Genomic DNA, 13,311 nt, shown 5'->3' with positions numbered 1-13,311 from the left:
GCACTACATCTTCCTTCCACTTCCGGGAACAGTTTAAATCCAAAAAGACTGACATGGCCAAAATCTCTAAGACAACGGTTTTAATAAATTTAAGTTTATTGTCACGTACACATAAAACTGAATAAAAAACAAAACAGGAAAACTTAGAAAGCAATTCCACATTCCGACACAGAAGAAGTAAAAGCTGTTAAGAAGTTTTTCCTGAATAAGAAAAGCTCTTGAAGTTGGCATTAAACTTATTTTAAGTGGTATTGAACAACAAAAATCCAAAGGGTTTCATTATGCTTCTACATGTCAAAGAAAACATATATCCATGGACATTCTGGCATATGAAATAATGCTATCAGGCTATCACCAAACAGCTATCATTTTCTCTATAAATCAAGGAGAGACTGCAGATGACCCACCTGCAAAATTATGCATTCTCCATACAACATATTAGTATCCTATGACTTTACCTTTCACGACTTACAGGAAGGCATGAAGTTCTGTAGCTACTCTACGAAGAAGATCATGAGCAGCATTTGCACCATTAGTTCTTTCATTTAGAGAACAGGAATATTCTTGTTGTGATGTATGCGCTATTATTATATTGCAATTCTAACATTTTTATACAGCTATTTTGTAAAATATACTTAGAGCTACATTCAGGCACTGATATCTGAAGGGTCCCCAAAGAAAATATTTTAGTTTTCATGAGAACATTAAAAAGTATATTTTAATAACTTTAAATTACAACATATTATCAAGGAGTACTCACCAAACAAGGTAAGCTTGAGTATTCTACTACACTGGGTAGCAAAAGAAAGATCAGAGCTATCAAATATGGTTATAAGATCTCCATCTGCAAAAAAAACACACAAAATAAACAGCTATTCATGAACAATTGAAGAAGGAAAGCTGCTTATTTTATGCAAAAATATGCAGGAAAAAAACAAGGCAGAAACTGATTAGCAAGTACCCATACAATAAAAAATGTATTAAAATTTCAAATTTCCAGAACAAAAATCTAAAAGATGAGTAAATATATCAAAAGTTGGCAAAGGCAGTTGTTTTATCTTGTTCCTGAAGCAGCAAATGGACCTTAAGATTTCTTCCTAAGGATTACACCCCATAAGAAGTGCAATAAAATATTAAGACTAGATTACATTTCTGGAGTTTAGTTTCTGGAGAAGTGATGTAACCAATAATTTCCAAACTTGAAGGTTCTACCACCATATTTGAACTATAGAAATTAACAATCATAAAGAAGCTAGGAATTAATAAAAAATATTTTTAAATCTAGGCAAAAGTAATTTAAGTCAACTCTATGCAATTGCTGAAGTTTGCAGCATAATAAATAACAACTTTGGAAAATATATTCCAGGTAATTTGAAAAACAAAATCAGTTATTTTAAAAGCAAGGTTATAATCGCATTGTGGATTGTAGTCCAGATAAGCAAAGCATGATCTGAAAACAAGATGCTGAGAATTTGGAATAAAGGCAAAACATGCTGGAAATACCCAGCAGGTCAGGCTGCATCTCTAAAAGCAAAAGTTCTTCATGAATAATCATCAACCCAAAAAAAACATTAACTGTTCCTCTCTTCAAAGATGTCGCCTTTTCTGCTGAATACTTCCAGCATTTTTTGTCTTTATTTCTGATTTCAGGGGTTTTTTTTTTGCTTTCTGATGAAGATGTCAAAGACTTTTCCCATTAAGATCCCCTGTAACAGTACAAAAGTAATGCTTGGGTACCGTACAGGTATATAGTAGAAAGAGCCTCCAAGCAGTAAGATGGTAAAAGGGTGCAACATCCAAGAGGTTATAAGAAAATGATTAAAATAAGCCAAAAATATACTATTTTAAGTACTATGTATCAATCAATTCTACATTCAAATTTATTAAAATTTTGGTCTGGAAGACCTAAACTGCAGGAATTGAAACCAACTTTCCCAAGCCTCAGTTGTGTTACAGTTTGGCTTTACCTATATTTATGGCAGCATATTTTTATGTGATGCAATGGAAAACATTTCAAAGAACAAATTAATTTTCATTACTTTAGTTACTAAGTCATTTAAAACGATTTTTTATATACAACTGCCCACATCAAATTGTTCTTAAGAAGGTGATATGTTTATAGACGGGTAATTAGGGGTTTCCAGAATTTTGACAGAACAATGAAAAATATACTTCCAAGATAGGATAGTGTGTGATTTGAACAGGACAGCACTCCTACTTGTTTGTTTCCCCCGTCCTTTTAGGTAGCATGGTATTGGGAGTTACTGTTGAAGCTTCATCACCAAAACTCTGGAACTTCTAAGTTAACAGCACAGTGGCAGCATAATCATCAGAGGAACTGCAATGGATGAATGTAATGCCTCACTCCACCTTCACAGGTATAATTCAGGACTGGCATAAAATACTGGGCTTGACAGAAATACCTACATCCCATCACAGAACCAAAAGAAATGCTTTGCTGAATTCCTTCAGCTAATCTTGTAAATACCACACACCACAACCACAGAATACTTAGTCACAGAGGGACAGAATTTCCAAGTTGATGATGAACTGGATCCCAATCAAGAAAATGGCAAGACACAGATGCCATGCACATAGTCTACAACTGTCATGTTGTCAAAGGAATCCCTTTCACCTCTACCATACTGAGTTCTTGCATTCAGGCTTGAACTAGGGACATCATTAAATTAAATTCCACATTAGCATATGAAATCTGACCCAACAATCTGGCTGATCATTATGCTGTCAGCAACTCCAAAGAGCCCCAAGTAAGCTGGCTGCATAGCCCAACATTAAACACATGTGCTCTTGGAATGCCGTTTTTTGACAGGACTTGGCACCTACCTTCATCTTTGTACTTGATTGTGACTTCGTCATTACTCTGAAGTTTCCCACGGAACACTCGCTGCATCATCAGAACCAGTTCATCATAGGTGATATCCTCATTGTGGATAGGAATCCTGCGAATATCATCACCTAACTGAGCTTTAATGATGAGTTTTCCACTGAGATCCAGTTGCCCATTCATTGTTTCCTCCTGTCAGGCTGTATACCTAGAATATGTAATTATTAATTACTAATAATTAATGTGACCTAGTTAGAAAGTGTAAGCTGTAGTTTCTAATATTGATATTAGTCTAGAAACTGGATTTCCATTACTTTGATGTGCAAAATAGATGCAGTATTTTTCTAATACCAAATCATGGTCAACACAAAACTACAGCATCTGCACTTTAAAAAATCTCTATTGTGTTTTGCTTCTATTCACAATCTATAGAATATGACTTGCATGTGTTTACAGGTACCAACTTCAGTTAAACTCACCATGTTAGTACATTAAAAAACTCTACATAACAGACAGGATATATTTGCAGAAAAGGTGCTCTGGGCAACCCCACGTGAACTCTTCCCATTAATTCTGGTGCTGTATGAAGGACGATGGCAATACAAGCTTATCATTGCAGTATGCTGGTCATGAGTGATTGCAAAGCCTGGAATCATTGAAGGAAGTTCCTGTGAACTTTGTAATATTATGCTGGTTGCTGAAAAGAAAGTTTGTGCATACAAGAACATCATGTGGCATTGAAGACCATTTAATTAACATTTTATCTCCAATCCCTGTCTGATGTCCTTTTTATCGTTAATTCAAAATTAGGGACCCACTTTTCCCTCACAACGTGCAATTTCTGCCACCACTGCAGGAATTTTCTGAAGACTGCTAACTGACACAAGGTGATCACTAGCAAAACCAAACATGCAGGAAACAGGTTTTATATACAATTTTACAAACAAAAGTGTGCAAATTGGTCAATTTCTAGGCCCCCAAATAAAGATTATACAATTGCTCTTGTAAGCTAGCTCATTATATTGCAATTTCCCCATCCCTGGAAATATTCTTGCTACATTAAACAAAAAATAATCAGAAATAAATAAATTAGATGCAAAACCCTCTAATTAAATATTAAAGGTTTGAAAATACTAAATTAACATGGTTGAACAATTTGAACAAAATTTAATAGTGATATCAAACATTTTCAAAGAAAAAAAATCGAACAAAATGATAGTCAATAAACACTCAATTACACTTCGGAAATAAATTCAAGAACTGATAGATTTCAGGGGTTGATCCAAGTAAGTGTCATCATAACATCAAAGGCAACCAACACAATCATGAAGATGTAAGAGACTTGCAGATGCTGGAATTTGGAGCAAAAAACAATTGCTGGAGGATGCTGCTCTGCTGGGAACCTGATTAAGTCACAACCATTTATACCAAAAGCCCACAGTGACCTCACCTTCACATGACTCAGTGTCAGGTGAACCACAAGCTGGTCCACGTGTTGACTAACAGCCATATATTACAGTCTCTCTCATCGGAGGCAATAGAAGCTGCTTTCTTTCCCTTGTCTGCACTGTTCTCCTCAGTTGTGATAACAGTTGGTAACAAGCTCAACAGCAGTCACCAGCTATTTACCTGGACAGAATACTCCCAAAACTTGTATCTCACTGTTGATGGGCCACTCACCAGCCTTCACAGCAATCTGTTCATACACCGTCAAATTGATTCACTTCACATTGAACCATGAGATCATCATTTGATTCATATAGGAGTGCTAGTGGAAGGCAGGAAAGCAAGGTATCTAGTTGGAGATTTCATGATCAAGTCCACAGGGTACCAATGAAAATGGGATGCTATTCCTGACGCTTGAGTATGATCTTGTTTGTAATATCAGAATCAGATTTATTGTCACTGATTTATATGATATGAACTACAGAAAGTTAATCATCCTGGGAGTAGGATGGTGATTTAAAGTGACAGACAACAAAGTCTCTCCTGCAGACTGAATACAGGTGGCACCCGTTTTTCAAACGTTTGCTTTACAACAGCTCACTGTTACGAAAGACCTACCGGTACATTACTACCTGATTTCGCCAACCAAAGAAGAGTTTCGCTTTTACGAAAAAAGATGCCCGCTTTATACGTGTGTTTACCCCGAGAAAGACTACCATGACCGTGAAGCCTTGTGCAGGCAGTTGTGTGCGCGTATGTGTACGTGCGTGGGCATGTATGTGCCAATTTTTTTTCTCCAAATTGATTTTGGCTCGCTGTCTTCCCAATTTTGATAAGTGAAACGACACCATACATACAATATTTCTACTTTATATAGGCTGTCTATTTATCATATAATTCCTGCTTTTACTATAGGTTCATGTTATTTTAGGTTTTATGTGCTATTTGGTTATTTTTGGGGCTGGGAATGCTCAAAAAATTTTCCCATATAAATTAATGGCAATTGCTTCTTCACTTTATGACATTTTGGCTTACAAACGGTTTCATAGGAATGCTCTACCTTCGGATAGTGAGGGAAACCTGTACCAAAAAGTGATCAACCAACTTATAACTGGTTTCTCAAATGTAAAGGACATCACATTGATTGCAAATGCAGTACACCAGATTGCAAATAAACTACTGTTTCAACTGACCTGGTGTGTTTGGGATTGGAACTGGAATTAGTTTATTATCATCACAGTGATACAGTGAAGAACTTGTCTTGTATACTGTGTTTGCAGCATTTTCTGCTTCAGTTTCAGACTTTCAACACAACCAGTAATTTTTTTTACATAGAAATATTTTCTATGATAAAAACATTGTTTTCATTAAGCTAGCTATCACTTTCTTTTGCAGAGCCTGGTAGAGGATTCAAGATACTGAACACCTTGACAAACACCAACTTGGGCAACCACTAGCTCTTGCCCATCCAAATCAACAACCAGTTCAAAAAGGAAACCAAGAAAAGCCATCTTCAGTGATCAAGCAGAAATTAAATCTAACAAAATTCTACACCTATGTTGTTAGTACTGCATTTAGCACCAATGTATTACACGCTAAAATCAAGAACGTTTAGAATGATATCCTCATGTCCACACAATCATGACTGACGAAGGGTCTCGGCCCAAAACGTCGACAGTGCTTCTCCTTATAGATGCTGCCTGGCCTGCTGTGTTCCACCAGCATTTTGTGTGTGTTATTTGAATTTCCAGCATCTGCAGATTTCCTCATGTGTTCAAATATTAGTTTTGTGTGTGTAGAATGGCAACTTGCAGTAAATATCAAGTGGCTGCTGGCTCTTAAAGAATCAAATTTCAATATAGATATTCTAGGAAAGGGCAGGGAGAAACAACAAAAAACACATCAGTGGCTTTCTTCATTATTATAATGAATGGCATCTAAATTACTAACACTAAGGCAAGCAATCACAGCCCTCAGGTAAGATATGACCAACTGACAGGGACTGGCCGATAAGTTGAAGCAGTCACAGGGAACCAGAAGGTAAATGTTGGAAAATACTTACGCTCATTCAACAAGTATAAGGTTCATGCAGCCTATATGAACAAGGGGCCATACATTTAGAAGGAGATAAACACTATCTGCAAAAGTTAAGAGGTGAGATCAAGCTCCTGAAGCAAAGGAGATAACTTCACTCAACTTCACCTGCCCCATTGTTGAACTATTCCCACAACCAATGGACTCACTTTCAAAGACTTTCATCTCATGTTCTCAATATTTACTGCTTATTGATGGTTCTTTCTTTTTGTATTTGCAGTTTGTTATCTTCTGCACTCTGGTTGAATGCCCAAGTTGGACGGTCTTTCATTGATTCTGTTATGGTTATTATTCCATAGAGTTATTGAGTATACTCACAAGAAAATGAATCACAGGTGACATATACATACTTTGATAATAAACTTATTTGAAACTTAGAACTTTTTGAACTTTGACATGAGTTGAGGGTAAATTTAGAAAGAGGGAACAAGATGATAGAACAGAATGAGTACATCTGCAAATGCATGAAAGTATAGACAAATGGTACAAAATACAAATTACTTTGTTTTAAACAAATGTTGTATGCATTCAGATAAACAGCAGATATAGTGATAACACAGAGAAATACTTGGGTATGACCTGATTGCATTTGCAAGGTGTCCAAGGCTGTGGACTAAATTTTAGAGCACTTGATCTTTTCACAGGACAGATAAAAGCAAAAAGGTGAAGTAACAGAAAAGAATGGGATCAGTAGTAAGAAATTATCTTGGCTCATATATCAGGATGTTCTTTCAGGTAGGACAGTGATAAAAGGTGGCAAGTATCAAGCACCATCAGGGATGTAGGAAGGAGGTACAGGAGCCTGAAGACTCACATTCAGTGATACAAGAACAGCCTCTTCTTCTCCATCAGATCTCTGAAAAGTCCATAAACTGATTAACACTGCCTCATTATTTATTTTTATTTGTACTACCTATGTATTTTGTAATTTATGTTATCTTTATGTTTTTGTACAGTACTGCTTCAACAACATTATGCATTTCACAACATATAAGACAGTAATAATAAACATGACTCTGGAGAACATGTCACTAGTGGGTACTGACTAAAGAGTTCATATAGCAGGACAGAGCACAAACCAAGAAATACAGGAGTTTGCAAAGAAGGTCAAAGTGGTGCAATGCAGAAAAACGCCCTTCAGCTAATATCCCTCTGAACTCTTATCCACATACTGCAGAAATATACCTGCCTCAACCATTTCCTCTGGCAGCTAGCTCCATATATCTACCACCTGCTGCATTAAAAAGCTGCCCTGCAGGTTCTAACTAAACCTTTCACTTCTAAATTTGGAAATACATTCTCTAGTTTTCAATTTCATAAACTTCAGTAAGCAACTTCAGGAAACTATCATGCAGTAAATGCAACTGCTTCTTTTAGCAGTATAGTCAGGAAGCAACACAGGATTGGTCCATTTTAGGTCTAGTCATTAGTAATGAGACAAAATTAACTATTTTCCTCAACAAAGGACTGACGAATTTCAGTGGCAGTTTGAGGAGAAACTTGATTTTGATACAAACACCTTAAATTTAAGAGCAGTCACAAACATAAAACGGTGATGGTCAAAGCAGAAGGTCAATAGCTTAAAAAAATTAAAATGGTGGAGCTGTGGATAGCAAAAAGCCAAAGGATACAGCAAAACATAGATCAATTAGAAAGTTGGATGGAGAAATGACAGGATGGAGTTTAATCTAGGTTAGGGTGAGGAGATGCATTTTGGAAGGATACAAGAGGAAATTATAAAGTAAATGGCAGAATTATACAATAAATAGCAGGATCTTTTGTAGCATTCATGCACAGGGGATCTTGAGGTTCCTTGCTCCCTCTAAGTGACAACATACTGTATGGTATGCTTCCCTTCATTGGTCAGCGCACTGAGAAAAAAAGTCAGCAGCTGTATAAAACTTTGGCAAAAGCAAGTTTTGAGTATTTTTTGCATTTCTAGTTGCCGCACTATAGGAAGGATGGGGAGGTTTTGGAGAGGCTGTAGAAGTAGTTCACCACACTGTGCGTGGATTGGAGTGTAATTGCTATCAGGAAAGAATGGACAAACCTGGATTGTTTTCATCAAAAGATAACCAGACGGAAGTATATAAAATTATGAGAAGCATCGACAGGATAGATGTCAGAGTTGATTCTCTTAGGGAGCAAATATCCAATATTAAAGAGCATAGTTCTGAGTTTGCAGTGGGAGAGTCTGAAGTAGATTCATGAGGAAAGGTTAGTTTTTAACAGAGAATGACTGGTGCCTGGAATGAACTGCAAGGGGAGGTGGTAGAAGCTGAAGCATTTAAACATACACCAAAACAGCCAAGGAACTGAACAACATGAACCAAATTCAGGCAGATAGAATTAGTTTAGACTGGAGAGAATATGGGGTTCAGGTAGGCAAACACCCTGTTTCTGACTTTACTGTTCCATGCAACAGTGACAGACATTTAAGAAAATTAATTTCACAATTCTCAAGAATAAGACACTTTATATTTTAACTGAGATAGTAGTGTCAGTAGATGCTTTGGATATAAACTTCCAATGCTTCCTCGACTCCAGAAAAATCTCAGATGATCTCAAATATTACACATTAACAAAATGAGATGTAACCTATGAAACAAGCTAGTTAGCCTAACAAATGTCATCTTCCACTAAAATGCTGATATTTTGTAAGACATCTGGGAAGTCATTAGAATGTCAAGTAAATTCAAGATGCTTTAATGAAAAGAAGTGTCTAACAAATCCATTAGTTTTTTTTAAACATGCATTGAGCAAGGTAGATAAAGGTTGATTAGTGAAGCTGGAAATAAGGTGCAAATACGGCATTTGGATGTTTCAGCCAGATGGCAGAGTGTGTCAATCCGATACACCGTAACATCCCTGAGGCAGTCAAACAAAGCAATGAATCACAATGACATCAACCACTGAACTGCTGCAGTTATGAAACTCTGCAATTAGAAAATAAAGTCTCTGAAAGATTCATGAGACTGGATAGGAGAATACAACTTCCCTTTTCATGTGGTTCTTCATGTACAGTTGCAAGAAAAATCTTGTGAACCCTTTGCAATTACCTATTTTTCTGCATTAATTAGTCATAACATATGGTCAAAGCTTCATCTAAGTCACAATAATAGACAAACACAATCTGCCTAAACTAATAACACACAAACAACTGTACTTCTTCTTGTCAATACTAAGTACACCATTTAAACAATCACAGTATAGCTCAAAATAGAATGTAGTAAACCTCCGGGGTAATGCCTTCTCCAAAAACTATTTGGAGTCAGGTGTTCCAATCAATGAGATGAGATTGGAGGTGTAGGTTGTAGAGGTGTGCTGCCCTATAAAAAAGACACACATAGTCAGGTTACTGACAGAGCCTGCTCTTCTCAATGAAGATTTTTGTTTATGTGTACCAGGGGGCAATGAAAACACTTTCAGAGGATCTTAGATGAATTGCAGAGATGCACGGAGCTGGAAAAGGCAACAAAAGCATTTCTAAAGACCTGAGGGTTCATCAGTCAACATGAGAGAAATTGCCTACAAATGGAGGAAATTCGGTGCTGTCACTAGTCTCCGTAGGTGTGGAATTCCTGCAAAAGATCATACCAAGAGCACAACTTGCAATGCTGAAGGAAGTGAAAAAGAACCCAAGGCACACCAGCAAAAGGCCTACAGAAATTTCTAGAACTTGCTGAAATCACTGTTCATGTGTCCACTATAAGAAAGATACTTTACAAGAATGGTGTTCATAGAAGGACACCACAGATGAAAACCACTGCTCTCCAAAAAAAAACATTGCTGCACATCTCAAGTTTGCAAAATACTATCTGGATGTTCCAAAACACTCCTGGGACAATGTCCTGTGGACAGATGAGACAAAAGTTTTTGGCAGATAAGCACACCGCTATGTTTGAAGAAAAAAAGGCCTTGCACACCAACACCAAAACCTCATCCCAACTGTGAAGCATGGTGGAAGAAGCATCGTGGTTTGGGGCTGCTTTGCTGTCTCAGGGCCTGGGATCATTGAGGGAACAATGAAATCAAAATTGTATCAAGACACTTTACAGGAAAATGTCAGGGTAGTAGTATGTTACCTGAAGCTTAACAGAAGTTGGATGATGCAACAGGACAATGATCTGAAAAACAAGAGTAAATCAACAACAGGACGGTTTAAAAAAGAAAAAAAAATCCTGATTTGGAATGGCCAAGTCAGAGTCCAGATCTTAACCCAATTGAGACACTTTGGCATGACCAAAAGAGGACTGTTCATGCAAGGTATCCCAGAAATATTGATGAACTGAAACAGTTTTGTATGGAGTAATGGTCTAAAATTCCTCCTTGCTGTTATGCAAGTCTGATCTGCAGCTACAGGAAACATTTGGTGGAGGTTATTGCTTTATTGCTGCTAAAGGAAGTTCTACCAGTTATTAAATAGAAGGGTTCATCTAATTTCTCCAGCCTGGACTGTGAATGATTAAGCAATGTGTTCAATAAAGACATGAGAAGTACAACTGTTTATTTGTTATTACTTTAGCCAGATCGTGTTTGTCTATTATTGTGACTTAGATGAAGGTAAGATCACATTTTATGAGTAATTAGTGCAGAAAACCAGATAATTGCAAAGGGTTCACAAACTTTTTCTTGCAACAGTGCTTGAAACTGTACTTTCCAGTGAATCACTAAAAAAAGCAGACAAGTATAGCAAATAATTTGGAAGAAAAAAATGACATATCAGGCATTATTGCAAGAGGGCTAGAACTTAGAAATGGGAAAATTCCAAAAATATGACACCCTCAGACTTTAAGCCAGCGTAGCAGATTTTGTGCAGCACTGTGACCCATTTTCCAGGTACTAATAAACTAATGGAAGTTATTCCTCAATTCCGCAACAAACCATTATTTCACTTTTTCAGATATTGCACAGTATTACAACCAGCTTTCCAGTGGACACGATAACTGTAAACGGATCGCGAGAATCCAGACAGTTTAAAGACTGTTCATGAATCAGAGTCTGGTAACTAAGGACCAGTAAATGGAGAGTGAACTGTCAAGTCCATTGCCATATGCACAAGTAAATGTACACACGTGCAATGAAAAACTTACTTGCAGTATCACAAGCATACAGCATCAGATATACAAGACTCTCAAGAAAAACATACATTATACACAATTTCTATGAAAAAAAGAACCAATAAGAGCAAAGAAAAATCCACTGCAGTGCATCGTGGTCATACTGAAGTAGTGTTTATGGATGTGCAGGTTGGTCAAGAACCAATTGGTAGAAAGGAAATAGACATCTTGAACTTGGTGCTATAGGACTTCAGACTTCTGTACCTCCTGTCCAGTGTGAATTGGGAGAAAATGCAACAGGCCAGATGTTGGCAATGTTTGATGATAGATGTTGCCTTCTGAGGCAATGCCTTAAATACGGTAGATATGACCACTGGTGGGAAAGGATGTGATCACAATATATGGGGCTGAATCCACAACAATCTTCAGCTTCTTGCATTGTTGCACGTAGGAATTTCCGTAGCAGACCATAATGTAACCAGTCAAGAATTTTATCCCCAATAAATATCCAAATACACTTTTAATTGCTTTTTTAAAATGTTATACGAGATAATAAAATTTCCTAAAAATCAGAGACTGGAAGAAACAGACCCTAGAGAGTTTAAAGGGAGTGGGAAGAAATGGGGCCCCATTGAGTTTAAAGGAAGCATGGGAAAGAGATCGAGTAGCATGGGAAACAAGACCCTGGTGATTCAGATGTTGAAGCAACTAGAGTTCAGAACAACTGACTACTGAATAATCAAAGTCACTATTACACAAGGTGTTGGTAAGCCCACACCTAGAACATTGTGCCGAGTCTTGGTCCCTTGTTAAAGCATTGGGAATAGTACAGTAGCAATTCACTAGGTTAATTCATGAGATGAGTGGGTTGTTCTATCACAAGTAGCTAAAATAAAATTGGATCTGTGTTCTTTGGGGTTTAGAATGACCAATAACTTCTTGAAAAACACATGACCCCAAGGAAAATCAAGATAGATATTGAGATATTCCTACTTGTGAGGAATCTTTCTCAAGGATTAAAGGTTGAATTTTTTTTAATGATTGGGTAATTGGGGACAATGGGGAACGAGCAGAGAATAATGTCTGCAGCAGATCAACTATAATGATAGTGAATGGCAAGGTAAGCTGGTTAAATGCTGCTCCTAAATTTCTTGTGTCCCTGATTACAATAGTTATGAGAATCATAGAGAAGTACAGCACAGAAACAGACCCTTTGGCTCATCTAGTACATGCTGAAACCATTTAAACTGCCCATTCCCATTGACCTGTACTGGGACCATAGCCCTCTATATCCCTACTATACATGTACCTGTCCAAACTTCTATTAAACATTGAAATTGAGCTTGCATGGACTATTTGGCAGCTCATTCCACACTCTCACAACCCTCTGAGTGAGGAAGTTTCCTCTCATGTTCCTCTTAAACTTCTCACATTTCACCATTAACCAATGATCGCTGGCTGTAGTCCCACCTAAACTCCATAGAAAAAGCATGCTTGCATTTAACGGATCTATACCACTCATTATTTTGTTTACCTCTATCAAATCTCCTCTCAATCTTCTGCGTTCTAAAGAATATAGCCCTAGCCAATTCAATCTTTCCTTATAACTTAGTACCTCCAGACCCAGCAACATCCATGTAAATTTTCTCTATACCCTTTCAACCTTTCTTTACATTTTTCATGTAGGTAGGTGACAAAAACTGCACACAAGTGGTCGCCAACTGGTCAATTGCGATCCACTAGTCGATCTTTGAGACTTTCCCAGTAAATCCTGAAAAAATGAAAAATAAATACACAAATACTGTTGTAATGTGAGTATTATAAAAATAAGTAATACTAATTAGGATAATGGTAATATAGCAATAC

General features: G+C 37.1%; 1 protein-coding gene across 3 annotated transcripts in view; it reads right to left on the bottom strand.

Moving 5' to 3' along the window:
- The window catches only part of tfg (trafficking from ER to golgi regulator), a 114,907-nt gene that overhangs the window by 77,772 nt on the left and 23,824 nt on the right, over window positions 1-13,311 (bottom strand). For all 3 annotated transcript variants that reach the window (XM_073045206.1, XM_073045207.1, XM_073045209.1), the window contains exons 2-3: window positions 2,845-3,053; window positions 761-844 (exon numbers count right to left, since the gene is read on the bottom strand). In XM_073045206.1, coding sequence (XP_072901307.1) covers window positions 761-844; window positions 2,845-3,028 — 268 coding nt within the window. In that variant the 5' untranslated portion in view covers window positions 3,029-3,053. The remainder of the gene's footprint in view (window positions 1-760; window positions 845-2,844; window positions 3,054-13,311) is intronic.

Source organism: Hemitrygon akajei, chromosome 5 (assembly GCF_048418815.1).
Source record: "Hemitrygon akajei chromosome 5, sHemAka1.3, whole genome shotgun sequence".
NCBI classification, from domain to species: Eukaryota; Metazoa; Chordata; class Chondrichthyes; order Myliobatiformes; family Dasyatidae; genus Hemitrygon; species Hemitrygon akajei.
The sequence above is the reverse complement of the archived record's forward strand: the minus strand, read 5'-3'. Positions and strand labels throughout refer to the sequence as shown.